At 37.2% G+C, this 25,816-nt stretch overlaps 5 protein-coding genes, 1 long non-coding RNA gene and 1 pseudogene across 19 annotated transcripts; 3 read left to right on the top strand and 4 right to left on the bottom strand.

The window, feature by feature from the left end:
• On the bottom strand, nt 1–761 carry LOC126618330 (uncharacterized). Its single transcript, XM_050286360.1, has 2 exons — nt 360–761; nt 1–267 (listed from the first exon to the last, which is right to left on the bottom strand). Exons 1-2 carry the CDS (start codon nt 759–761, stop codon nt 1–3), a joined length of 669 nt encoding a protein of 222 aa, XP_050142317.1.
• A 1,451-nt stretch (nt 762–2,212) lies between these two features.
• LOC126618395 (LRR receptor-like serine/threonine-protein kinase FLS2) lies at nt 2,213–4,607 on the bottom strand. The gene is made up of 2 exons (XM_050286448.1): nt 4,457–4,607; nt 2,213–3,489 (listed from the first exon to the last, which is right to left on the bottom strand). The coding sequence occupies exon 2, from the start codon at nt 3,419–3,421 to the stop codon at nt 2,360–2,362; it is 1,062 nt and encodes a 353-aa protein (XP_050142405.1). The 5' UTR covers nt 3,422–3,489; nt 4,457–4,607; the 3' UTR covers nt 2,213–2,359.
• Nucleotides 4,608–8,613: 4,006 nt separating this feature from the next.
• LOC126618396 (uncharacterized) lies at nt 8,614–12,358 on the bottom strand. 13 transcript variants are annotated; one of them, XR_007621674.1, is made up of 8 exons: nt 12,026–12,358; nt 11,828–11,937; nt 11,087–11,165; nt 10,710–10,774; nt 10,266–10,349; nt 9,977–10,094; nt 9,037–9,145; nt 8,614–8,681 (listed from the first exon to the last, which is right to left on the bottom strand). XR_007621674.1 is itself a non-coding variant. In XM_050286449.1 (6 exons), exons 3-6 carry the CDS (start codon nt 11,151–11,153, stop codon nt 9,107–9,109), a joined length of 303 nt encoding a protein of 100 aa, XP_050142406.1. In that variant the 5' UTR covers nt 11,154–11,165; nt 11,828–11,937; nt 12,026–12,358; the 3' UTR covers nt 8,935–9,106. The 13 variants fall into 13 exon arrangements, 1 of the variants encoding a protein (XP_050142406.1); XR_007621675.1 differs by having other exon boundaries at nt 9,037–9,139; XR_007621681.1 differs by lacking the exon at nt 8,614–8,681 and adding an exon at nt 10,890–10,993 and having other exon boundaries at nt 8,935–9,145; nt 10,710–10,792.
• Nucleotides 12,359–13,466: 1,108 nt separating this feature from the next.
• On the top strand, nt 13,467–15,593 carry LOC126618398 (uncharacterized). Its single transcript, XR_007621686.1, has 3 exons — nt 13,467–13,829; nt 14,529–14,588; nt 15,363–15,593. It is a non-coding gene; the product is annotated as an uncharacterized LOC126618398 (long non-coding RNA).
• Nucleotides 15,594–17,489: 1,896 nt separating this feature from the next.
• On the bottom strand, nt 17,490–18,840 carry LOC126618329 (probable glycosyltransferase At5g11130; annotated as a pseudogene).
• Nucleotides 18,841–20,060: 1,220 nt separating this feature from the next.
• LOC126618592 (flavin mononucleotide hydrolase 1, chloroplatic-like) lies at nt 20,061–23,033 on the top strand. Of its 2 annotated transcripts, none has more exons than XM_050286703.1 (7): nt 20,061–20,366; nt 20,669–20,745; nt 21,001–21,051; nt 21,948–21,989; nt 22,125–22,211; nt 22,325–22,412; nt 22,557–23,033. In XM_050286703.1, exons 1-7 carry the CDS (start codon nt 20,221–20,223, stop codon nt 22,690–22,692), a joined length of 627 nt encoding a protein of 208 aa, XP_050142660.1. In that variant the 5' UTR covers nt 20,061–20,220; the 3' UTR covers nt 22,693–23,033. The 2 variants fall into 2 exon arrangements, with proteins under 2 accessions (XP_050142660.1, XP_050142659.1); XM_050286702.1 differs by having other exon boundaries at nt 20,062–20,366; nt 21,948–22,062; nt 22,141–22,211.
• Nucleotides 23,034–23,598: 565 nt separating this feature from the next.
• Nucleotides 23,599–25,746, top strand: LOC126618593 (uncharacterized). The gene is made up of 3 exons (XM_050286704.1): nt 23,599–23,979; nt 24,940–25,209; nt 25,420–25,746. Exons 1-3 carry the CDS (start codon nt 23,757–23,759, stop codon nt 25,473–25,475), a joined length of 549 nt encoding a protein of 182 aa, XP_050142661.1. The 5' UTR covers nt 23,599–23,756; the 3' UTR covers nt 25,476–25,746.
• Nucleotides 25,747–25,816: the final 70 nt, after the last annotated feature.

The raw sequence follows: 25,816 nt of genomic DNA, 5'->3' as shown, positions 1-25,816 counted from the left end.
TTAGGAGAGAGCCATTTTGGTAGAATCCTTTCTCGCAACATCATCATTTGAAGATTTGTGTGCTTTGTAGGCACCATGCATGAGATTGACCGACTCAACCTTTTCCTTTTTCATCCTTTCTTCACATATAGCAATTAACTCATTCGCATCCCATTTGTCACGCAAGGCATTATAAGATACTTTTAGTTGACTGTAGCTATCAGGTAGTGAGTTCTTTATAACATGCACTATAAAATTTTCTGATATAGGTACCTCGAGAGCCTTGAGCTTTCCAGCAACATCCATCATTCTCAAAATGTATTCACGCTTGCTTTCAATGCCATCATAGCTCATGGTGGTAAGTGAGTTCATGAGATTACCTGTTTAGTTTTTGGAGACTCCTTGTACTTCTGCTCGATGAACTTGAGAAAAACCTTTGTATTGGTAGCATCTGTCTCAGTTTCTGGTGACTCTTTGTACTTTTGCTCGATGGACTTGAGAAAATCCTTTGCATTGGTAGCATCAATGAAGGCTCCTCGAACCACATCAGTCATGCTTCTTTTGATAATCAGCAAAGAAATTCTGTTTGATTTGTGCCACTTTTCATACTTAAACCTCTGGCTTGATGTGCTATCATCGGTTGGTCCTGGTGGTTCTTCAGTCGTTAGTGCCAAGTCCATATCCATGACACCCAAAGTAGTCTCCAAATCCTGCTTCCATTTCTTGTAGTTAACACCAGTGGGTGGTTTAACCGTGTTGAGGTTCATGGAATTAGGGTTCATGGCTGTATAATCATGTAACATGATAAATATCAAACTTTAATCCCCAATCTTTATATCACAGACTCAAAAATCTTTGGATTAATGAGTTATATGAAAATTTTCTTTAGTCACAACACCCTCACACTCAAAATAAGAATATCTGTAGCCATAATTACAATCCTTTGTGGACTGCAAGAAGTGGCTGGATTCTCACTTGAAATATGAAGTGTCATGCCACTCGAGATCAAAACATGGACAACTGAACTTCTTTAGATGATCAGGGACAATGCTTTAAGCCCTAGTCCCATTACCAATTTGTATACCGAATGAAAAACACATAGAGCACATATAGCTTTAGCTATCATGTGCATAAATATGTTCTTCCTGTATAGTACATCATTAGTCCGTAACCTGCAACTTTAAACAATTCCTTATGCTTTCTCCTTAGGGTTAATTGGTATGTGAAAGCTCTGATACCAAATGTAAAATCAATATATGCGGAAACATGTAATTCACGATACCAAATTAACCACTACCCTTGTGACGCCATTGCTGCAATGAACTAAGGGTTCTTCTACTCTCTACACAGACCGAATGCACTGCTACAATCAATGGGGCTTGATATCTTTTGTGCGTAATTAGTGAGAGAGCAGGGGGCCCTATTATATATCCTAAATGGTGGTGTTTGATAAGGATACTTCCCATCATGTAATCCTTATCAAACTATCAAACTGATGACCCTTATCACCACGAAACCATATTATTCATGAATTTTTCCTTCTGTAAAAGTTACTCTATTTGCACCAGGAAGGCCCGAGTGTAATCATTTGCATCGATGCTCACAGCCTAGAAACTGGTAAACCTACATTGGAACAGAAGTTTCTGCAAAGATGATTTTCCTCCATGATGCTGGCAAAGTTGGGAAAGTTTATTGACATTTGACAATGCTAGGAATGGCTGCTGGTGGAGCATTCTCGTTGAGAAGTGGTTCCACCTGGATTGGATTCGACCAAACAGGGTATCCTTTAATTTTTCCCTAAATCATAATAATGTAAGGCATGTCAGTACTTTAGTGCCAAAGCTGCAGAAATTTTTTTGAAGCAATTTTTGGATGATGTGAGCTATTTCGAATGCTGCGATTCTATTAATTTCTTTTCTGCCATTTTCCGATATTTAATTTGGTTGAAAACTCACCAATTGATGGAGTTAAGCTATATATGTTTTTGTTTCTGGAAAGGTTCAGTCTTTAAGTGAAGGAAGCTAGTTGATACTTGATATGCAACAAGAAGAAATTGTTGTTGCTACCAACACTTAAGTTATCAGATAAAGTAGCCAGGGATTTAGGCATTTTCGTGTTTCGAACATTTCAAATTACATGTCACTGTACTTTAATTTTTCCGTGGCCACAGCCTTGTATTGATCGGATGCATAAACAAGGGGACTCATCAACAGAAAACTATGAGAACAACTGGTTTCTTGAAATCAATTTCATATTCATAATTTCATATCATGAATGCTAACAAGGTAGTCATCCGTAAGCCCCGAGCATGTACGAAACAAACTATAATAGCAAAGTTTAAAGGTTATTTAGCTACATATATTGGCGGCCTGGCCTACAACTAGATAGGCTTACAGGGAGTGAGAGGCTTTCCGCATAAGCCTGTGTTTCCGGAGTAGGAGCTCTTGGGAAAGTCACTGAGCGGTTTGCCCTCTGGAATTTTCCCCACGAGATGATTGTTTGATAAATTCAATACCTCCAGATTCCCCAGCTTCAGAAACTCGTCTGGAATTTTCCCCGAAAAGCGGTTTTGCTGCAACTCGAGCACCAGTAGCATGCTCAAGTTTCCCAGGGAGTCTGGGATTGCTCCTTCAAGCTTGTTGTTCGATAGGTCAACCTCTCGGAGCGAAATCAAATCTCCAAAGTTTGTTGGTATGCTTCCGGTGAGACTATTATTCGCGAGCAATAAAAGCTTGAGAGATGGCATTTTTAAAACTGGAATTGGCCCCTCAAAAAAGTTATTGTGCAACCATATAGTTACAACGGATGATAAATTGGCCATTGAAGGTGGAAGCTTCCCAGACAAAAGGTTTCTTGAAACATCAAAATCTAGCAAGGCCTGCAACTGACCAATTCTCTGCGGTATGTGACCGGTCAGAGAATTGTTACGAAGATCGAAGAGCACCAAATTTGTCAAATTTGTGACCGACTCAGGAATAGAACCCGAAAGCCGATTCGAGGCCAAATACAGCTGAAACAGATTCGTAAGACTCCCAAGACTTTGTGGAATTTCCCCAACAAGCCCAGGGTTGCCACCAATATAAAGGATTTGAAGGAAAGATATCAGAGTTATGGAAGCAGACAGAGAGCCTTCCAGGCGGGCTCCGGAACTCGAAGCTGGTAGATAGATTTCGGTAACTCTGCCGGTCCTGTTATCACAAGTTATTCCTTTCCACATGCAGCAACGGTGGCCAACCCACGATGCTAGGCGGTTGCCAATGTCGTTGTGGATGGCGGCTTTGAAATCAGTCAGCCCTTTCAGGTCCATCGGATTGCATGCGTTTCCCTCCGCCAGAACGGTTGAGAGGCTGATGAGCAGTACAAGTAGAAACTTGATCATCATTTTGCTAGTGCTCTTCGGCACCATCACCGCCCAAGAAAAATCAGCCAATTGTATAGCCATTTTAGCCTCCTCCGACGAGTATTTCCGAGCTCTGATCAATTCAAGAACGAGGGTCGCAAATCTGAAGGCTCAGGCCATCTCCAACCGAGGGCCGGAGCCTCTGGCCCTCCAAGATTCCTCAAGATATTAATATTTTAATGAACAGTACATGGTCATATTTACATCCGTCTCCAACCGAGGGCCAGAGGGCCAAAGGGCTCGTTTTAGCCCTGTCACAAAAAACCGTCTCCAACCGAGGGCCAAAGGGCCATAGGGCCAAACATAATTTATTATTTAAAAATTACAATTTAAATTCAAATCTAACGGCCAGGTGACGTCAAAACTATAATTTGTATGTTGGTTAATGTTATTTAATGTTATTTCATATTGTTTAATGTTGTTTCATGTTACTTAATTTAATTTAATGTTGTATAAATGGCCTAGGAAAAAAATAGAATTGAAAAAAATTATGAAACAAATTTTGTGAAATAGCCATAAATGGGGGTAAGGCTAGCCGACATTCACCTCTCCCAGACCCTGCGTAAAGCGGGAGCCTTGTGCACTGGGTACGACCTTTTTTTAGAAGTTATAGGAAAACAATAGAATTTAAAAAAAAATTGAAACAAATTTTGTAAAATAGAATTGAAAAATAATTTGATTAATATGAAAAGGAAACAAAAAGGGAAAAAAAAAGTTTAAATTCATTAAAAAAAAAAAGCCCTAATAATACAACGGCTACTAGCCGTTATATTAAAAAACATTCAAACTATTAGTGTCGGTTATAACCGACACTAATAGTAGAACTATTAAAAAAAATTAAAACCTCTTTAATGCTGTCGGTTTTAACCGACAGCAATAGAAAACATTAAAAAAAAAATAAGCCAGCCCGGGGCTGGCTGGCTAGCCGAAAGCAGCCAGCCCTCCAGCCCTCCAGCCCTCTCCGATCCCGTGGGGCCCTCCCAGATTCCAGAGCCCTCTGGCCTAGCCCTCGGTTGGAGACGGTTTTAGGGCTATTTTCGGCCCTCTGGCCCTCTGGACCCTTCGGTTGGAGATGGCCTCAATCTTTGGGCAACCCGTAGCTTTGACACTATCCTCAACTGCCACCACTGCTTCCAACCTACAGATCCTCACTGCTCTCACCCTCAGACTACAACAACTCTGCTCCGATTAAAAGAGAGGAGAAGAAATCATGTTTTCGCAGTTTGTTTCTGTGGAATTCTGAGGTCGCTCGGGAGTATTTATAGCCAAAAATTTATGCCCAAATTTTATAAATGTCAATTTTAAAACAAAATTCAAAACATAGCAAAAAAACCACAAGGAATAGACTCAAATACCCTCAAAATTAAAAACAACATAAACCTAAAATCAGAACCCTACTAGATAAAAGTAGAGTAAATTGTAGCAATGGTCCCTGAACTTTACTCAAATTGGAGCAATGGTCCCTCAACTAAAAATCCATTACCATTGGTCCCTCAACTTACCAAAATGTGTAGCTATAGTTCTTTTCATTAATTTCTTCAAAATTTTGTCAAAATATGTTATGTTGGAATAACCATTTATTTAATTAGGGTCTCTCAACTCATCAAAGTGTGTAATTATGGTCATTTTTGTCAACTACGTAAAAAATTTTGTCAAAACGAGTTATGTTTGAAGGACCATAGCTACAATTGGGATAAAGTTAAGGGACCATTTCTCCAGTTGAATTAAAATTGAGGGACCAAAGGTAATGAATTTTTAGTTGAGGGACCATAACTGCACGTTTTAATGAGTTGAAGGACCAATGGTAATGGATTTTTAGTTGAAGGACCATTGCTCCAATTTGAGTAAAGTTCAAGGACCATAGCTACAATTTACTCGTAAAAGTATGGAAATTTCCGGTTCTGATAAAAGTATGGAAATTTCATAAGATATTTCCAGGTTTACTGTCGAGAAAAGTTGTTGCATGCAACTATATAAACCTATTAATTTAATTCTGCCATTTATAAAAGGGCAATGCAAGTCAGAAAAATCAGTTTTTCTTGATTTTAGTGAAAAAGTGAAGCTTCGTTTGATCCATCCTCGTTGATATCACATACAGAACAAATGAATTATAGTGATTATAATAATTTAAATTTCATGAAGTTGATTTAGGTGAGTGGAAAAGAAAATTAAGAAAATCTCAAAATCCATTAACAATTTCTACAACGAAAAGAAATAATCATTAGTGAAGAGCAAGCCAAAGAGCTCCATTGAACTCCTATGACCGACATGTATTGATTTACAAAATAGATTTTCCATGTATTTAAAAAAAAAACCAAAAAGTTAACTTAAGAATTAAATATTTGGTCAAAGTACATGACCACACCAAGTTGGGGAATAGTACCCTAATTTTTTCACCCTCCATGAACGAAATAATTTAGGCGCTAACTAATGTTGGTAAGTGTTTTTGACATTTTTATGGTGTTGAAACTTTCTTGGTGAAGTCCACTTTTCGATAGTCCAAGTCAGTTTTTTATGATGAGAAGTAGCTTGTGCACCTTTCGATAGTCCAAGGACTCAGGCATGTTGTAATTGGGAGTTAATTTTAGGGCATTTAAATCTATTCAAGTGTGTTTTTAGCTATAACTGATAGTCTTAAAAAAATCTATAGTTTTTTTTTTCTTTGAAGAATTATTATTAATAAGTGAGATGGAGAGTTCGGAACTATTCCTATAATTTAAAGAATAAGAAGTTTCGATCTGGTGATGCATGGGTGAAGATCCAACACCCTATTTACTAAGATATTGAATCACATGCAACCCAATAAAACGTGTGAACACGATGGTATTCACCAAAGAAACAACCCTCCATCTGATAGCCTTGCTATTATTTTGCTTCCAATTAATCAGAAATTGCCAGAAACTTTTATTTTTTCTAGCAAACCAACAAAAGTGGTTTTATTTTGCACTCCTATTCTAATTAATCTAGCCATCTACTATTCTTTCACACACCCAGTTAAGGTTTGGAACCGCTAAATATACCCATCTCCATATGCTGTATTTTCTAATTAAAGTTTGAGATTATGAATATATACCAATCTACATTTGCTTTATTTCCTAATTAAAGTTTGAAATTACTAAAATCTTACATTTGGTTCATTTTCTCCTTCAACCTGCCGCACCCAAATAAAGTTAAAAACCACTAAATAAACCAGTAGTCTACATTTGGATGCCAAGAGACTTTTATTCTCTTTTCCAATCAAGGGTTCAGGGGTATGAAGACGGAGATGGGGGGAAATACGTAATGGGATCAATGGGATGGAAATGACATCCCCATCATCGCTTCAACTTATTGCCAGACATAGTTGAGTCTCTCTCACCAAAAATCAGTAAGATGCGTTTTTCAAATCGTCCTACGCACGACTTACAAATTTGTAATTTATTGTTTATTATTTGTATACACATTCTTATTTGTTACATCCACATATTGTTCCAACCAACATTTTAATCCAACTATGCAAGGCATGTTCAATAACGTACTGCACATTACAAATCCATAAACAGATGAAATCGATTAAATTTATTTAGAACCGGAATTTTAAGACATAAAAATTTACGCCCAAATTTTAAAATTAATCCATTTTATTATTAAAAAAAAACAAACGAAGTAATAAAGTTTGATCCTTCTCCTTGTAGTGGATAAATGTCTCTATCTTGCAAGTGATCTTTTATAGTTTCTGCCATGTGATGGTTTCTATCTTGGTCTTTCAATTTGGTTGAAAGGAATCAAATAATTTGTAGCCAATTTTGGTTGAAAGGAATCAAATCATTTGTAGCCAATTTTGATCTTTTATAGTTTCTGCCATGTGATGGTTTCTATCTTGGTCTTTGAATTTGGTTGAAAGGAATCAAATAATTTGTAGCCAATTTTGGTTGAAAGGAATCAAATCATTTGTAGCCAATTTAAAGAAACAAAAATGATGGTTTCTATCTTGAAAGCCTTCAAGTTGCATGCATCTGCATCGTTAGACAATTATTTTTTGCCGATTGCCGAATGAAGTTTTAAACAAGCAAACTGCAAATATAGCCAGCAATCCCAAAATGTTCTAATCTTGCATTTCTTTCTCTTGTCGTATAGTTTCTGCCATGTGATATGTGATAGTTTCTATCTTGTTCTTTCAATTTGGTTGAAAGGAATCAAATAATTTGTAGCCAAGTTTGGTTGAAAGTAATCAAATCATTTGTAGCCAATTTAAAGAAACAAAAATGATGGTTTCTATCTTGAAAGCCTTCAAGTTGCATGCATCTGCATCGTTAGACAATTATTTTTTGCCGATTTCCGAATGAAGTTTTAAACAAGCAAACTGCAAATATAGCCAGCAATCCCAAAATGTTCTAATCTTGCATTTCTTTCTCTTCCCGTTTCTGCCATTTGATAGCTCCAACTTACCCCCTTAATTAATTTAAGACTATAGCTACTAATACATATATATACATGTATATGTGTATGTATTTAAGGTGATAAAAAAAAAATTTAACAAAACAAGGTTTCGGTTCGATTTAGTATTTGTTTTCCAGCTTATTGTTTTTGTAACGGTTAAAAGTATTTTAAAACAAAAAACTACATTCTGCATTGTTTGTAAAAGAAAATAAACATTAGAAATAGTTATGAATGATGAAAGCGCTCAAAATTTTAATAAGCATTTAGACATATTGGTAAGGAATATGATTTTCGCTCTCATTTTCTCCTCATAAATTATGTACTTGTTTTTGTTCATTTCCAATTATTGATTTGTTTAATCGCGTGACCAGAAATAAAAAGAAGAGTGTAAACAAATAAGAAATAAGTATGAAAATCAGTTTTCATTGACGAGTCTATAAAATGAAGTTCCAAACAAGCCCTTATATATTATAAATAACCTCAAGACTCACGTTTGGTGAAAACTGAAAGGAATAAAATGAATAAAGAAAGTTAGAACCCTCGTGGCTACTTCCTTTATGTTCTTCAAGACAAAATTGGTCAAAATCAAATCATAAAATAAGGGGATCGACTAATATTCAAATCGTATTAGCTCATAAATTTCCGTGTTACTTAATTCATTCAATTCATTCCTAATATGATAAACTAATGAAAATATGTGCGTCTTTTTTCTCTAATTGATGTTGGGACCTTTAACCTTTTAGATTTGAGTGGTGGATTTCAATTTGCGAACATCTTAACCTCGAACTCGATTTATCAGGAAGAACTCCGACACTTAGAAAGCGACTAGCAAGACTACCCGCGCGATGCTGCAGTGCTACGTCTTGCTCCTGTACAACCTTATCTACAAAAGGAACAATGAGCAGCGTTGAACTTAATTCCATCATCAATGCCTTGAACTTGTAGGATCAAAATTAATATATATATATATATATATATATATATATATTAACATAGACCCTAAAATTTCTATCATGGAGAAAAATATTAACATTGGGAAAAGGCAAAGAGAGGAATTCTCAAAAGAAAACTGAGAGTATGGATCATATTGCATGGAAATCACAAACAGCAACCACATCAAAAATGAAGAATAACAATTGAAAAGGAAAATTATAATCGAACCATAACTGAAAAAGCTATCTGGTTTTGAATATTACAATTATGAAGCAACTCTTATAGGATGAGTGAGTAGAACTTACAACGTAGTTAGGAGTTACAATGCAGTTAGGAGTGTTCCATCTCGCTATCAATTTGCTAAACCAAGATCATCTATACCAAATGACAACATTTTAATCCTTCAAACTGCTCCTGGAAAAAAAAAGTAAATTAAATGCGGGGATCTATACCTTAAGACAACGGAAAAAGTAGATTAAAACTGAAAAGTATCAAACTTTACAACTTTCTCCAAAAGCATATATCACTACAAAAGTACCAATTTTTCGCATTAATCAGAAACTATGCAATATTATTTCATATTTTCCAATGAATTTGAAACCCTGAAATTGTCATATTTGGAAGTTCTTTACTTGAAATTTATTCAAGAAGCACTTGTCAAATGTTCGACACAATTTAGGAATTCAAACAAAATCCACATAGTGCAGTGATCACAATCGTCGAGACCAACATTTGAAAAATGTAGATAAATTCACTGATAAGGCGTATCATAAAATATCCATTGAGATTGAGATTACAGTAAATTGAAAACATTCTTATTAAAATAGCGTAAGTCACAAAACGCACAATCAAAACAACAACAACATAGATTGCTTTAAACTTGCACAGACTCCAAAGGAATACTGAACTCAGCTACATAATTAAAAAAAAATTGAATAATGGTAAAAAAAAAGGATCCATCAGGACAAAAAATTCTCACATGAAATTTAATCAACAGATGAAATTCTTAAGTTACCCAATTAGACCAACCAAGAAGAACCAGTCGTTGATCAAGAATTCACCAAATAAAACAATGCAAGAATTGACCAAATAAATGATAAAAAATTGATTGCAACAATTGGAACAAAGTAACAAACAGGGGGTAGGATTTGCGGCCCCACTGCAACAGTAGCATTTATGCAAAGGAAATTCAATTACGAATTAAAAAAAAAAAAGTGTGTGTGTGAGAGAGAGAGAGAGACGAACGTTCTTGCGGAGGCCAGAGGTTCCAGGATTGAGAAACAGATAGAGAGATCTGTACTTGAGTTCTCCACTGTGCTTAAGCCAGTGGAGAACTCCAGCTACATTGTTAATTCCAGGGTACCTACATAGTTAGCATCTTAATTAAAATTTAATTAGTATTTTATGCATTAATAAAAGCAAAGTCCTTGCATATAAATCAAACCCATCAAATTAAATGTACAATTAAATCCAATCCAGACTTGAAAATCCAAACTTTATATCAAATTGAGAATTTTTTTTTTTTTGAGCTCACCAGTCACCAGTTTTTAGGTGCCTGGAACCTCTAAAGTGGAAGCTAAATGCATCCCTTTGTACTTCTTTTTATCTCCTCATCTTCCTATTTGTAAAGTCCAAAAAGCTGAAATCAGAATTGCTTCAAATAATTTGCCAGATTTTACAATTCGAATGTGCTCACAGATACTGAGATCATAATTTAACCATTCTATATCACTGCGTATCATTTCTTTGTCAGTTTTTTTATTTTTATTTTTTATAAATCAAATCTAAACCAATCTCAATGGAAAAAATACCAAACAACACTTATTATCTCTATACGTAATTTAATCCGTACGGTCCAATGACTAATCAAATGATCAAACAAAGCAAAAAAACTAAATTGATCATAGAATTTAATCAGCAGAGCAAAGTCAGTGACAGTGAATTTTTAAATCACATGTGCTCACAGATAACTAATGACCTTGGTATTTGCAAATTGCGGATAAACTGATCTGGAAACAGAAGTTGTAGTATTAGTTTTGTAACCTGCAAGTGAACAACAATCTGTCAGGCCAATACTATTATGTTTTTGCATTAATCCACATGAATAAGACAGACTGCAATGCATAGGTTTAACAAATCAAACATACATCTAACCCACCTGAGATAAAACTCAAACATGTAAAAACAATTTGTGTCTTTCAAGGTAGCCAATATATGGATTTATCCATTGACATTGAGTTTAAGACGGAAGAGATTTTTGAACTGTGAAAAAGGAATAACACCAATTGATATGACAGCCAACACAATCAGAAAAAACTCAGTGAGAATGTCAATTTATAAATCACATGTACTCACAGATAAATAACGATCTTGGTATTTGTGAATTAAGGATAAGCTGATTTGGAATCACAATTTGTAACATTAGTCTTCAGACCTGTAAGTGAGCAACAATTTGTCAGAGCAATACCATTTTGTTTGTCCACTAATCCACATGAATAAGACAAATGCAGATACACAGGTTTAACAAATCAAACAGACATCTAACCCATATGAGATAAAACCCAAACATGTCAAAAAAATTTGTGCCTTTCAACGCAGTCAACACATGGATTTGTTCTTTGACATTTAGTTTAATGAACCATTGCTCTTTACCACATGGCTGCAATTTTTATATACAAACATTAGTCTTTTGACACACATTTTCAAGATTGTCTGCGCGTTCAGCAAAAGCACAAAGGCTTCCAAAATTCCAACGACCCTTTAATTTATTCTCAAAAATTCCAAATCCATTTTAATCCAAACTGGAAAAAAGCATAACCATAAAAAACACACCCAAATAATTTTAAAACAACTGCACTCACACAATTTATACCACCAAGAACATAAAAAAAAAATTAAATCACAATCTAAACTAATGTTTCCTCTCCTCCTCTCTGTGTTTGTAACCCCCTGCAGCATAAAACCCAGAAAAAACAAACCTTCACACAACCTCAACAACTCCTCCCATATTTTCCCCAAAAACTACGACTCCATTTAAATCCAATAATTATCAATCCATGTCCGAACCGAAAAAAAATAGAAGCGCAAAAAACATACCCAAAAAATTACAACAGCATTGCATATGCCAACAAATCCGAGATTTGCCAACCGAAGAACGACAATGCAAAATTCTCTTTTAACAGGGAAAACCCAAGAGAGCACCACAACTGGCAATAAAAGGAAACGATTAAGGTTTCATTGAAACAAAGGAAAAATCAAAAATAAAAACCGTAAGAAAATGATTATAAAATATACCTTGGCTGAATCACACTTGTTCCACAGTGGGGTGGAAAGACGCCACCCCTGAAAAGGGCTGGAAATCGGCCAAAATCATAGCCACAACCCAGAAATCCAAAACGGAAAAAAGGGGCAAACATCATGAATTCATTACCCTGGATCAGAGATGTCGAAACCCTCGGAACGCAAAAAAACCCCAAGTGTAAATAGACGCATAACGGCCCGGCAACCACAAAGTCCCTTAAACCACAAAAATCAGCAGACCTTTCTGCGAAACAAAGAACGGAGACCACAGAGAAGTAGAGGATTGGAAGAAAGACCGGGCAAAACGAAAAGACCAAAGCCGAAATCAGGGAAAGGCAATGAAGGAACAAAAGCCTAAGAAGACTCTCGAAGTCGAGAGAATAAGGATGACCGACACGTGGAAAACAGGGGCAAAAAGGTCTCTCCGGCGCACGAAGCAAGCGAGACAAACGGAAAGAAAACAGAGAAGCAAGGGCATTTCCGTCCGGACACTATTAATGAACAGTGCCGTTCCCAACCCAGTTTTAGTATATATAATTTCATCATTTCAAACTTTTAGATTAATTTAACTTTGCACGTAAGGCTCATCACATGTGCAGACCTTTGATGGTGGTTGTGGACATGTAAATTTCGATGAAAATAAATGTTCACCAATGTATTAAATTTTGGTATGCGAAGGCTTACGTGACATGTACTACGTGTCTCATAAATTGTACACATGGTATTTGACTCATCAAGAGGACAAGTGTCAACATATGACATAAAGGGATTATTTGATTTTAATTAAAATTAAACAAATTAATAATTTAAATGAATTGATTTATTTGTTTTATATTTATTTAAATCAAATATTAATTGATGGAGTAAAATCACAAGTCACGAACTGACACACAAATCAAGTCCTGATTTTTTCGTAAGCAAAGTTTGGAGAGTCTATAAATAGGAGCTCCAAGAAAAAGAAAATGGTCCAGAAATCATTTCACGTCCAGAAGTTGAAGCTTTGAAACTCTAAAACTCTCAGGGGGCGTTTATTGCGTCGGACTATCTCGGACTGAACTAGTTTCAAGGACTAAGCTGGACTGGCTTAGACTAGACTAAGCTGGACTAACTTAATGAAGCGTTTGGTGCAGTGTTGGACTAAGAAGCTGGATAATAACAAATTTTAATATTATATTATTTAATATATAAATTATTAATATTTTATTATGATCTAGGTGACCGGAGATGACGAGAAGTCTATCAGGAATGGTCGTTGAGCATGACGAGGACGAGAGAAGATAGTCTTAGCTAGTCCCATGGTTATTGGGGGGTCTCGCTAAGACCTCTTAGTGAAGGGTTTTGTCCATGCTAGTCCCCTTTAGTCTCATTAATATTTGAAACACCCCAACCCCTCTTTTATATTTTAAAATTGTTTTAAAGCCTTAATTGGTGAGCCCGTGGGGCCCACTTTGTTTATTTTTTTATATGTTTTCTGATCTCTCTCTTCTTCTTCTTCGTCTCTCCCTCCCGTAGCTCTCTCCTTCTCAGCTCTCCCGTCTCTCTCTCCCTCAACCTCTCGCATCTCTCTCTTCCCCTGGACTCACTAGGACCGAGTCACCATCGAAGAGAGGCTCGCAACGAACCCCGTACCCTGCCCTGCGAGTTCGACGGCACGGAGTAAGCTCCGGCGAGCACCGTCCCTTTCGAGGCCATTTCCGGCCAAACCACGGCGAGTTGGCCGGAGTGTAAGTTTCCGGCGAGTCCGACGGCTTTCGAGGCATTTTCCGGCCAAACCACGGCGATTTAGACGTTGTGTGAGGTACCATTTTCTTCGTCTCTTCAAGGGCTACAACTTTCATTTTTGTCTCGCTTGATTTCGTTGAGTAGTGACAAAGTTATAGCCGTTTAAAGTTAGGTGGTTTTCCGGCCGAATTTCCGGCCTTCTTCCTCGGCACCAGGCCATCCGGCCTTTCCCATTTCCCTCTCCCTCGGGCCTTAGGCCCGTGTTGTCCTAACCCAGTACCCCAGCCCATTTGGTTTTTCTTTTTTGTTATTTGTTTTTTTAAAACCCTAAAAGAAAGGCCTTGGGCCGGTTTCATTTAAAAAGGGCTTAAAGCCCTTTTTTTTTTAGTGAGGCCTTAGGGCCTTTGTGACCCTTGTGCATGTGTGTGTGTGTGTTTGGGCTAAAGCCCAAACCCCAATTTTTCCATCCTAAACCCTTTTAACCCAAAAACCCTAGGTTCCTAAAATCTATTAGGGCCTCATCCATCCAACTTAATTTCCTTATTTAGTTCAAACCCAATAAATCCTAATCTTATTTAACCTAAACTCTAATCCGGATTCAAGCCTAAAACCCGTTAGACCTAATTTGACCGTTGACTTTAGGGTTGACTTTTCGGGTTTTCGTCCGGGACCCTTCTTAGGGTAATTCGACGTTCTGAATCCGTTTCCAATGTCCGTTTTCCCAAATTCAATTCCTATTATATAGTTTTATTTATTGGACTCTTTATGTGCTTAGGGGCAATTATTGTGACGTTTCCGTCTTCGCTAGTGGCGCAGCTTTTGGCAATTAAGTACTGTGAGTGGACCCCTTCTAAAATTACATGATTTTATAGTAATTGCATAAATGATTAGCATGCCTACGAATTTATGATTTGATTTATGTGAAGCCTGATGATTTAAGATATTGATTATCGTCTCGTGTTTTTGGTGAGGAATTAATTGTGGCCTATATTGAGCTATATTTTAATATATACAGTATTTTTTTTTATAAAAACCATGAACTGGTAGACTATCTGATAGATGACGATAGGATGCTAGAACATGTTTTTGAACCCCTCTTTATAGTGTAGACGATGATCGGTAACCTACACTATGAAGTGGTATTTACGAGAGGCGTAACATTTTGTGCGTACCTAGTGGACACTATGCCGCCTGGGGCGAGGATCTGGTGTTGGCATTTAGGCCGGGAGAAATAATCCCTAGCTACGGGCTGAGGGACATGAAGAGGCATTGGGCCGGGTGGTAGTTATCTCTGGCTACGGGCGCAAAGACTGAGGTGCAGGCATTGGTCCGGGAGTTATATTTATTCAGTGATCTTTCTAGCAGCACACCGCGTTTACGAGACGATATACGAGATGTTTTACGCGATGATTTATATGATGTTTTCCGCGTTATGGCTTTTGAGATATTTTTGGCATGCTAGGATTCTGATTTAAATCCATCACTTATTATGCTAGTAGTTTTCATTTATATAAACTGTGGGGGTTAGTATCTTGATAACTGTTTTATTATTATCGTATATATATATATAAACTTGGTCCACTTACCTTTGTTTTGCGCCCCCATTCAGGACTTAGAATCAAGGCACCTAATCCCGGCGTCAAGACACTTCCGCAGCAGCATCTTCGGATCCTCTCGAATGTATGACTCACTCCTTTATTCATTAAATTTTATCTTAATTCTTTTTAGTGATTAGGGTTAGTTGTATGTTCTGAACACGTTCCTAAAACTGTTAACTCATTGTATTTCAAATTTCTAACCCTCATTTATTTCTTATTCTTAGCTTTTGTATCAATTAATGGCTTTCGTCACCCTTGGGTGTCGGCCAGCACGTGTCTATCCTGGTATTCGGGGAATATCAGGGTCGGGGCGTGTCAATATTAGTCCTAGCATGGAACAAACATGGTATTGGACTAACAGCTAGTCCAGTCCAGTCCAGTCCCACTTAGTGATGGCAAACAAACGCCCCCTCAAGCATCCAAATTACCAAACACTAATCAGAAGAATTTCTTCACCAAAACCTTTGAAGAATCATCAAGCACCCCACAGGTGTCAGTTCTTCCTTCGCCACAAGCCAAATTCGTGAGTCAATCGTTCATCTAAGATCAAATCATTGCCACCCTTGGATCAATAACCCCTACATTACACGTCTACACATTTTGAAGATCGAATCAGAGGATCAAATTGTAAAGATATTGTAACCCTATAAATTCATTAATACAATTATTACTTTGTACACGTGTTATCTTGTCATTTGTCGCAAGATTTTCATGTTTACAATGACTTACATAAATTTTAATTTGGAGTTTATTCCTTAAGACTTTTAATTCTTAAATTTTTAATAACAAGGTTATCTTTTAAATACCTTATTACCAAGGAGCATTTATCAGATTTAGCCCTTACAGAAAATGGGTGCGTACCGTGGAGATGCAATGGTAATAATCTATTGAATTTTTCATAGAAAAAAATTTAAAAAAAAAAATCAAACAGGTCAAAGATTGAGAGAAATGGTGAGGGGGAGGCAGTTGAATGATGGCTCAGTTCTTGAAAGTACCCGATCGAGATCCCTTTCACTCTAAGACGCAACAGCAGCAGGCCGAGCTCTTCGATTTCACAGAGCAACAACAATGGCTTTTACACCCCACGACGCCCACAACACCACCAAGTCCTACTCCTCTCATAGTACCACTCGAAAGCCTCCTTTCATAGTACTGTACCAGCGGCCCTACTCAAGTTTCAGTCGGTGAGAGGAAAAAATGATCGACTCCACTGCTCTTATTCCAATAAGGGTATTAGTTTGCTACAACATAAATATAAGTAGTCGGTGCAGATTCCATCCAGTCGATGAAAAAAGGTCTGGTGGTGAGGTTTTCACTGGAAGTCGGTGACCTTGGACACACTCAACGCAAGAAGATTGCATGCATGGCCCTCTTCAGGATGTTGCTGTTGCATTGCATCTCAAATATATACTGCCCTTATATTCTATGGAGTAAATGTTGGTGGTGGAACCGTGGGACAATTGTGGGTCAATGCTAAATTTCCTCTATGTGACTCCTATTTTAACCCAAGTTAACATCACATATTTAGTTAACAAACAACTACACCTTCTAAGTTTATAAGGCAAAAGGAAAAATATTACAAAACCATTCATTTTAGTTTTGGCTACATTGGAGGGCATTCATTCTGAATCTTCTTAACCATGACAGTGATTGATTAGTTTTGGTGATCGGAATAGTGGTGTTTCAATTAAATTGATGATACCCCGTATGCAGGAAACATTGAAGACTACTCTCTGAGTCAACTGCGACTTCTTTCAAAGAAGAAAGTAGAAGGTCCTTGTCGAGTTTACCTTTGGAAGGGATGTGACCCGATATGCCGTTACCTGATCAGCTTGGGGCCAGGCGTGACTACTATTTTTTTATTTTTTTATCAAACGAGAAATTTATTAGATTAGATGTTAGATTAGGGAGCCGACGGTGGGAAGGAGGGTTTTAATCCATGTTGTGGTACAAAGACAACACTTCTCTTTGTCACTATATGGTAAGGGGCCACTTGCAAGCGTGACTACCATTGAGTGCATCATAGTGAGTTTAATAAAATATCATATCTGAAGATTCTGAACTCAGTGATGCATCATATATAGTGAGTTCAATCTCATGCAAAAATAAATAAATTTATCAGAAACTTTACAAGATGCTCAAACCCGATCTGGTAATCTAACGTGGAGCCTTTTAAGCTGCACCGAGTGAAGCACCATGTGAAATACGTCGTAGGGCTTAGCTGGTAGCGTGGTTGAGCTCAAAATGCCTTCTTACACGCATCACCCTCTTCTGCAATTTCAAGTACTTTGAGGATGGAACAGCTTTCAGTATTGTCTTGATTTTTGATATTCTCTTGGGCAGAATTTGTATCAAAAACTTTCTCCAATCAAGAACATCATCAAATGGTACTGCATAGTAGTCAGAAATCAACATCGGGACACACCCTGCATACATTGCCTCCACAACTCTAGGACGTGCCACTTCAGACGCACTTGGGCAGAGGCAGAACTTGGTTTGTCCCATTAGTTTGGGGTAGTTTAGGTTCAGGGAGCTTTTCGTAAACTTGAACTTTGTCATTGTTTTCCTTCCAATGCTCAAACAAAATGTTCCTGATGTTTCCATGAGCAGCACCGGCAAAGAAGGCAAGGAGCGGACGCTTATCTGGGGGTTCTCTGAAGCAGGGCGCCCCAAGGTCAAGGGCTTTTAGGTTATATTCCGTAATGAGACGTCTGTTGTAGACTTGAATCCTTCAGAGGTGTTCGTGTTGCATACACCTTCATGAGATTCTTGTAGGGCCTAAGGTCATCAGTTGAGATAATTGGTGCCTGAAAAATTAAATACATTTTAGTTGAGCATCAGCATATTTTCCTAGCTGTACTTTAATTCAGCGACATAAAATTATATTGAAGATTGACATCTACACTCCAAAACTTGAATATCTCAAAATCAAGCATATGTATTAGGGGTGAAAGGCTCTATTGTTTCTAATTTGGTATACCATCTTCCAGTGAGGACAAAATATTTAAGGTGTATATACCCTTGACGAGAGATACACATAGAGGGTGTATACTCCGATTCACCATAGTTTTAAGTTCGTGTTACATGCAATTTATCCATCTAAGTAAAAAGAAAAGAAACAAAATAGAGAATAAAAGCAAAAATCATGGCTTGGCTAGCCATACTACTGTTAATTTGTTTGCCATTTCATTCTGTTCAATATAATAATGTCATTCGCTAAAGAAGCAACAATGCCATCATGCTCGTATTTGAGATGAGAAAAGAATTAATCTTGGCAATTAGTTAATGAGGATTTGCCATATATTTTATAGAAAATACATTTCTGCATTATATATTTGTTTATGGTAATTAGCATGCATGGCAGTCCCATTCCATAAAGAGCTTGTTTGACAAAAATATATAAGGGGTGCCTTGCTTGTTGCTTGGACACAAACAAACATTTACCCCTTGATATAGGTATAGAGCAATGGCAATTGCTAAGGTGTCCATACTCTTGCTTATTTGTTTATTCTTTATGCTATTTGAAGGTGGTTTGGGTGCACAAGATCCTCCTATAACCAGAGTTGTGAATATAACTAATGACTTGGGATCAAGGATTGACTTACTCGTTCACTGCGCATTCCAAGGTGAGAACCTCGGCCTACAAACCCTCTCGTTTCACCACTCCTTTTCTCATAGCTTCAAATCCGATGTCGTCACTCCCAAGACACGACTCTTTTGCCTCTTGTGGTGGCAAAATGGCAGTGATGTCTTTGAATTGTATAACCCTCAACGAGATGATCTCCGTTTTGCAACTAAGTATTCTTGGAGCATTAGACGCAAAGGAGCTTATTCCTATGATGAGAAGAACAACCGTTGGGATCTTCTCTATACTTGGAAAAAGTGAGACAAAACTCTATATTTATAATATTCTGAGGAATAAATAACACTTGAGGAGGAGGAATAAATAAATGAAAAGTCTCTTCCCTTCTCTTAACTTGCATTCACTTATTTCTATTTCTTCTCTTTAATTCTCGTTATTAATTTTCTCTTATTTCTTTTTCATTACGTTACGTTATGCTAGAGGAAATTGAATTTTGAACCCGTACTAAAACCGAATCTTGAACTTATTCTAACTCACTCACCACAGGACTAACCCCAATGTCCTTGACTTTTATTACTTCTCATCACAAGTGTCTTTCGCAATTATTTTGTTTAGAGTAAATTTAGAATTTGCACTCGAGTTTAAAATTCATCCCCAAACTAATTTCGTTAATTTACGTTCCTAATTAAAATTAGAGAAATTTCTTAGTGTATTTTAAGTATCTACAAATCTTACCTCTCTCTTCATGAGATTTTAAAAGAATTGAATCAATTTTGTACATAGAATTTTAAGATTATCTTAAATTCCTAATTGAATACACACTTAACTTTGTTATTAAAAAAATGTAATCTTCCGAATGTGCTATCACGTTTATCAGACTTAGCCAATCCGGAAAATATGTGCATACCGTGGAGGCGTGAAGATCCAATGGTAATAATCGTGGAGATCCAATGGTAATAATCTAGGGGTGTGTATCCTCACACCCTTTGTTAATTTCTGTCTATTAATTTTCTTCAATTTATCCGATCATACAGTTAAAAAATAAAAAAAAACGTGAGAGAAGTAGAAAGGGATTTGTGAATATCGTATCCCATAATCTATTGGATTTTTTCACAGAAAAGAAATAAAAACCAAAGTCAAACGTGTCACAGATTGTGAGAAATGGTGAGGGAGAAGAAGTTGAATAATGGCTCAGCTCTTGAGAGTACCCCCGATCCCCTTCCCTCGAAGTCTAAAGACGCAACAGCAGCGGGACGAGCTCACTTCGATTTCACATAGCAACAACAATGGTTTTTACAAAACACGACGCCCGCAACACTACCAAGCCCTCCTCCTTTCATAGTACCACTCGAAACCTTCCTATAATCCTCTTCGACATCATGGACACAGTTGTTCGTGACCCCTTTTACCGCGATGTCCCTGCCTTCTTCGGGTAACACAAATTCTCTTTCCTTTTCTGTTTTCCTCAATTGGGTGGTGTTTTCTTGCTCTTGGTTCAACTGGGTTGGATTATAATCGAGAAAAGATGAGAAATTTATTAAATTTCACTGGTTTCGATTTGGCATATCAACATCTCGGCTGCAAAACAATTATCGGAATTTTCGAAGTGAATCTTAGTTTAAGAAAATTGGATGTCTTGGAATGGTGGACTGTTCTGTATTTTCGAGAATTCCTGTCCTGTTTCTATTTGAAATCACACTGTCCCAGCTAATGACAGTGAGATTCTATGTGCAGAATGTCTTTCGATGAATTAATCGAATGCAAGCACCCGACTGCATGGATCGAGTTCGAAAAGGGGATTACTGATGAGGGTACACTTGGAATTGGTGTTGCAAATTTATGTTTAATTGGACTGTTAAGTGAAAATCAATATATGTTTGCTTGGCAATTTGGCTATGATTGCTTCCGAGAAGCTTTTGTGAAAAATAAAAGTTTGAACTTAAGTTAAAGTGTATAGTTTTGTTCAGTTTGAACGGAATTGAACGAAAATTATACCTTCGAAGTTTGTGTGTTTTGTCCTTGCTATAGCATGTCAAATTTCTGTCACAAAATTATTTTACCCCAGGTGGAGCTTGCAAAAACATTCTTTAAGGATGGAAGGCCTCTAGATTTGGAAGGTCAGTTGGAGTTCCTCACTATTTTCCAGCCATGTCTGCGGTCTTTTATGTAATTCAAATACTGAATCATTCGTTAGTTTTAACTTATTCCTTAGCCGCTAGAACAAGTAAGAATGTACTTTGTCTGACTTGAAAATGCTTTTCATGTTGCATCTTTTGTTGCTTATAATCTATTGTGTAAATGGTTCCCTTTCATGCTTGATGAAGTTTGGAAGTGATAGTGAAAAGAGCAATGGTTTATGTACTGTGGGATTCGCTTTTTTTTGGGAAAGTTTTATGCAGCTTAAATTGTTTGCCATCAAAATCTCAATACATGAGTATTTTTCATGTCTCTTAGGTATGTGGTGAATGTGAAACAGCATCCTATCTGCAAACATAATATAGCTCCTGTTAGAATCAATCCCTTTGATTCGCATTTGAAAAGGGCGGGGAAAATGATATCTTATTGTAAAATGTTGGCGGTGAGATTGGAACACTGTATTAAGTCTCTGCTAAAACTTGGCCAGGACTGCAAATTTTTCCTTCCTTTTGGTTGATTGGTCACGACTGCATTTGACTCAACGGAGTACATTGTCTTGTTCGTATGTCAGTGTCTTTTCCAGTATGTATCCCGAATTACATTTTTCTTGCAAAGTGTAGATACGTTGTACTGATTCCAAAATCATAAGTTATAATAGGAATTGATAATTTCTTTTATCTCCGTCGTTATGTTTGAAAGCTTTATCAGAAATTGCTTCTGAGCGACTTTCAAAATATTCTTTTGTCAATTGTATTGATTGGAGATATTGAAGAACTGAAGTTTGTACTTTGCCATGATTACGTTCTCATATAATTTGCTTTTATGTATGCGCTCTACTTCTGAATCTTACAGGAAAGTGCTTCATTGATCTTTGCAGGCCTGAAAAATTGCATGAGAAAAGGATACTACTATGTTGAAGGTGTTGAAGAATTGCTTTATGTATTAAAAGATAACAACTACGAGATGCATGCTTTCACAAACTATCCCATCTGGTTAGATGAAAAATCGACGATCTTGTTTTCTTATTAAGTCAAGCAATTTATCATGTTTTCAGGAAATTTATTTTGTAGGTACGAGATGATCGAGAACAAACTAAACATATCAAAATATTTATCTTGGACGTTTTGTTCATGTATAAACGGTACGTTAAGTGGTTTGACACTACACATTTTGAGATTCTCTTCCATCTGCTAGCTGCACAAGCATATCTACATGAACGTCTCATCTCTCTTCCTATTCACTTTTGCGTTTCAGGGAAGAGGAAGCCCGATCCAGAATTCTATTTGGAAGTTGTGAGCCATCTAAAAGTTGATCCGGGAAGCTGTATCTTCGTCGATGACAGGTTTGTTACGACACAATTTTCATTGCACTGAAGTTCTTGCAGCATTTCTTTTGGTTGGTTACTTAAGTTCATCTAGAGTGTCGGTTGAATTCAACACGTTGGTCTATGCAAGCTTAGTCGTGTCGTTTCATGGTTTCATCACAGGATAAGAAATGTAGAGGAGGCGAAGGAAGTTGGCATGATCGGTCTACATTTCAAAAATGCAGATTCGCTTCGTCAAGATCTTTCACTGATGGGGATTGACATTTCAACGAAACAAACCAATCTTCAACAACAATAGTTGTCTTCATCGTTTTCTGTGTTTCATTTGTCATTTATATCAATTGTTTTTCCAGTTGCTTTCTGGCTGGGAATGAAGATTTTCCCAGAACGAAACTAACTTTCTGATCAACTTCCAGATAGCTGGATTAACAATTGTCGAAGATAATAAGGCCTTCATTATTTCTTCATTGAAACTCATTCGCGTGTGGGACTAGTGTGAGGTTGAGTGAGACCAAATATAAGGGTTTGTCTTTTACAAGGTGCGTCAAACGATTGATGTGATCCGGCAATCGAATTCAAGCATTTTCCCACATGTAAGAGAAACTATTATGTCAATGAAAAATATTTTGCCAACCCAAAGAGGAAACTTATTTTCTGTAGCAATTCTACAAACATTTAACTTTTCTGTACTAACTTGTAGTCTTGTCTTGTATAATGACGGTTTAGTAATATTCATTTTCACTTGTAAGGACGAGGCTTCAGGTAGCAATGACATAATAATTATATTATTGAGTTTTCACACCTAATTTTGATTAACTCTTGTGTTGCTTAATCGAATACCTTCTACCCAGAGTCAAATATCTCATTGAGTTAGAATAGGATATCGGCGTATTAAAAATAGAAGTACTTATTTTTTTACTACTAATATTATAGTTTAGTAGTATTCATTTTCACTCGACAAGTTGTAGGTTACTCACAATATCGTTGTATCAATGAAAACTTTCCATTTCTATTTTTCTATTTTTGTTTACAAACAATGGCATGAGTGGGTTAATATGTTAGTTTTTAGGGAAGGAGGGTTGGTGAGGATGGTGTATAGACAACATCGTTTTCGACACTGCAATAAAACGTCATCAGCAAAAAAAAAATTCGTGTATTTTTTTTTTCAGGTGAATATTTGCTCATCCTAAAAAATAAATAAATTCCGCAACCATAAATATAGACCTCATCAGAGCGCCCGACTGACTGAACCTTTTCCCTCATAATTTTGTGGCTGCCACTTCTTGGAAATTTACAGAGGAGAGAGAGAGAGAGAGAGAGAGAGAGAGAGAGAGTTGAAGAAAGAAAGCAAAGTCTCGAAAGATGTGGTGTGTTGGGGCCTTGGACTCAAAAACCGTAACTCCGTCTGCCTCTATTCCTCTCGCTGGAGCTGCGAGCAGATCCCCTACCAATTCGCTCGCTTCACCCCACTTCCACGGTGCCTCTCGGCGTCCCTGCCCTCCTTCCGCCGTCTCTCTTTCATATCACTCGTCCTTCGGACCCAAGCTCTCTTCGAAGAAGACCCTCTCATTCCGATGCTACGCCGGTACGCCACTCACCTTTCTCTCACTACTTTTCTGCTGTTTATTGCTCTGATTCTGCAGTTTGATGTCTGCTTGTTGGTTGTTTATGTTGGGTAAATCTAGGCAGATTTTCTTGTGAATTTCGAGGTTTTCGGATTTGGGCTGTGTTTAATTTAGATGAATTTGATGTCATTGAATCGGTATATCGAAAATTAGGACGCTTCTTGTTGGACGATGATTACGAGAATTGATGTTTTGGTTAAATTCAACATGTGCAGAAGTAATTGTTCTAGTAAAATAATTGGTTGGCAGTAAGATTGATGCTAAATGTATCAACTTGGAGTCCTTTTTCTTCGAAAAAAAGAGACGTTGTTTGCGAATTATTCACAATTATCGTGAGGATCTCGGTTGGTGTCATGCTCTGATGAATGTAAATATTTGATTGTCGAATAATAGATGTTAAATCTTGGTTATGAAACAATTTTATGTTTAGTTTAGGAGAATGGCATTGGTTCAATGAGATTTGGATTCAGGAGCTATAGACCCAAATTTATGAATCTTATCTTTTGTCTTGATATGTATGATTGTGCGTTGGAGATGTAAACAAAGAGAATGAATGAGAGGGTTGAATCGGAATCAACCCTGTGGTTGGGGATTGAATGGATGTAAAATGTTGGATCTGGTATAAATTGGATAGTTGAGCAGCCCATTGCGGTTGTTAACTGTTGTCCAAAGTGGCATACTTCTTTCAAGTGATTGTTACGTTGCCTATTAGCACGATTCACTGTTGTTTAAATTGTGTGTCGAACGAGGCCTTCCTTAGCAACTGGTCGAGGAGAGAAGATTTATCATTTATGTACCTGTTATTTTAAAATTTCGGGATTGGATTATAGTGTCGGAAGTTCTTATAAAGTGTCCACATTTTTGAAGTTTCACAAGGTACTAACTCTCTCATCCCCCATCGCTCCGCCCTGTGTGTGCAGCATTAACTCCGGAGCTGAAGAACACATTGGACAAAGTTGTTACTTCACACAAAGTGGTTCTTTTTATGAAGGGAACAAAGGATTTTCCACAATGTGGTTTTTCAAACACTTGCGTACAGATATTGAGGTCTTTGAATGCACCGTTCGAAACAATAAACATACTAGAAAATGAACTTCTGCGCCAGGGATTGAAGGAGTACTCGAGTTGGCCAACATTTCCTCAACTCTACATTGAAGGAGAGTTTTTCGGAGGCTGTGACATCACTGTTGGTAAGTTAACCTAATTATTATGTATGTGAGCTTTTTAACTGCAAACTCGTGGTCTACTCTTCGTCTTCATAGTCACATAATCAACGGAATTAAGTACAATGAACTTGAGGATAAGAACTGAGAGTTAATGACGGACGGAATTAGGATGATGTTTCATTGACGGATAAGAACTTGAGGATATGAATCTTGACGAAACAATGTTGTTTGCAGATGCATATAAAAGCGGGGAGTTGCAGGAACTATTGGAGAAGGCAATGTGCTCGTAAACCGTTTATATGAAGATATGCAAAAGGTTTCTCTTGTTTTTATGGTGAATGGAGGTTTATGGATGTTGTGGAAGGAGGAACGGAACGCGTGACTTCGGGTGCTAGAAAAGTGCTTATAAGTTATAACCATTCCTTCTGTTCGGGCTTGGGACGAATTAGAACATTTTATTTGAATCCAATAAACAATGGACGATATCAATCTCTGTAAACTTAAACTGTTGTTAACATCGCAATTAACGTATAAACATAGCCACATTAGCTAAAGCTAAAACGATTGTTCTTCCCTATGCATTCGAGTTCGAACAATTCATTGCCAAAAACTCCACGAGGATAGAGTGAAG

Source organism: Malus sylvestris, chromosome 4 (genome assembly GCF_916048215.2).
Source record: "Malus sylvestris chromosome 4, drMalSylv7.2, whole genome shotgun sequence".
Classification (NCBI taxonomy): domain Eukaryota; kingdom Viridiplantae; phylum Streptophyta; class Magnoliopsida; order Rosales; family Rosaceae; genus Malus; species Malus sylvestris.
Note: the sequence above shows the minus strand (reverse complement) of the source record. Positions and strands in the feature narration are given on the sequence as shown.

What these genes read in the sequence shown, in the direction of transcription:
- LOC126618395 (XM_050286448.1), bottom strand. Translation starts at nt 3,421, where the DNA reads ATGGCTATACAATTGGCTGATTTTTCTTGGGCGGTGATGGTGCCGAAG.
- LOC126618592 (XM_050286702.1), top strand. Translation starts at nt 20,221, where the DNA reads ATGGTTTTTACAAAACACGACGCCCGCAACACTACCAAGCCCTCCTCC. An exon ending in GATGTCCCTGCCTTCTTCGG is followed by an intron (nt 20,367 to 20,668) that starts GTAACACAAATT and finishes TTCTATGTGCAG; the next exon opens with AATGTCTTTCGATGAATTAA. An exon ending in AAGGCCTCTAGATTTGGAAG is followed by an intron (nt 21,052 to 21,947) that starts GTCAGTTGGAGT and finishes TGATCTTTGCAG; the next exon opens with GCCTGAAAAATTGCATGAGA.
- LOC126618396 (XM_050286449.1), bottom strand. Translation starts at nt 11,153, where the DNA reads ATGTTACAAATTGTGATTCCAAATCAGCTTATCCTTAATTCACAAATA. An exon ending in ACCAAGGTCATTAGTTATCT is followed by an intron (nt 10,095 to 10,695) that starts GTGAGCACATGT and finishes CTAACTATGTAG; the next exon opens with GTACCCTGGAATTAACAATG. An exon ending in CCTCTGGCCTCCGCAAGAAC is followed by an intron (nt 9,146 to 9,976) that starts GTTCGTCTCTCT and finishes TTTTTTTTCCAG; the next exon opens with GAGCAGTTTGAAGGATTAAA.
- LOC126618593 (XM_050286704.1), top strand. Translation starts at nt 23,757, where the DNA reads ATGTGGTGTGTTGGGGCCTTGGACTCAAAAACCGTAACTCCGTCTGCC. An exon ending in CTCATTCCGATGCTACGCCG is followed by an intron (nt 23,980 to 24,939) that starts GTACGCCACTCA and finishes CTGTGTGTGCAG; the next exon opens with CATTAACTCCGGAGCTGAAG. An exon ending in AGGCTGTGACATCACTGTTG is followed by an intron (nt 25,210 to 25,419) that starts GTAAGTTAACCT and finishes TGTTGTTTGCAG; the next exon opens with ATGCATATAAAAGCGGGGAG.
- LOC126618330 (XM_050286360.1), bottom strand. Translation starts at nt 761, where the DNA reads ATGAACCCTAATTCCATGAACCTCAACACGGTTAAACCACCCACTGGT. An exon ending in AGTCTCCAAAAACTAAACAG is followed by an intron (nt 268 to 359) that starts GTAATCTCATGA and finishes GTTGCTGGAAAG; the next exon opens with CTCAAGGCTCTCGAGGTACC.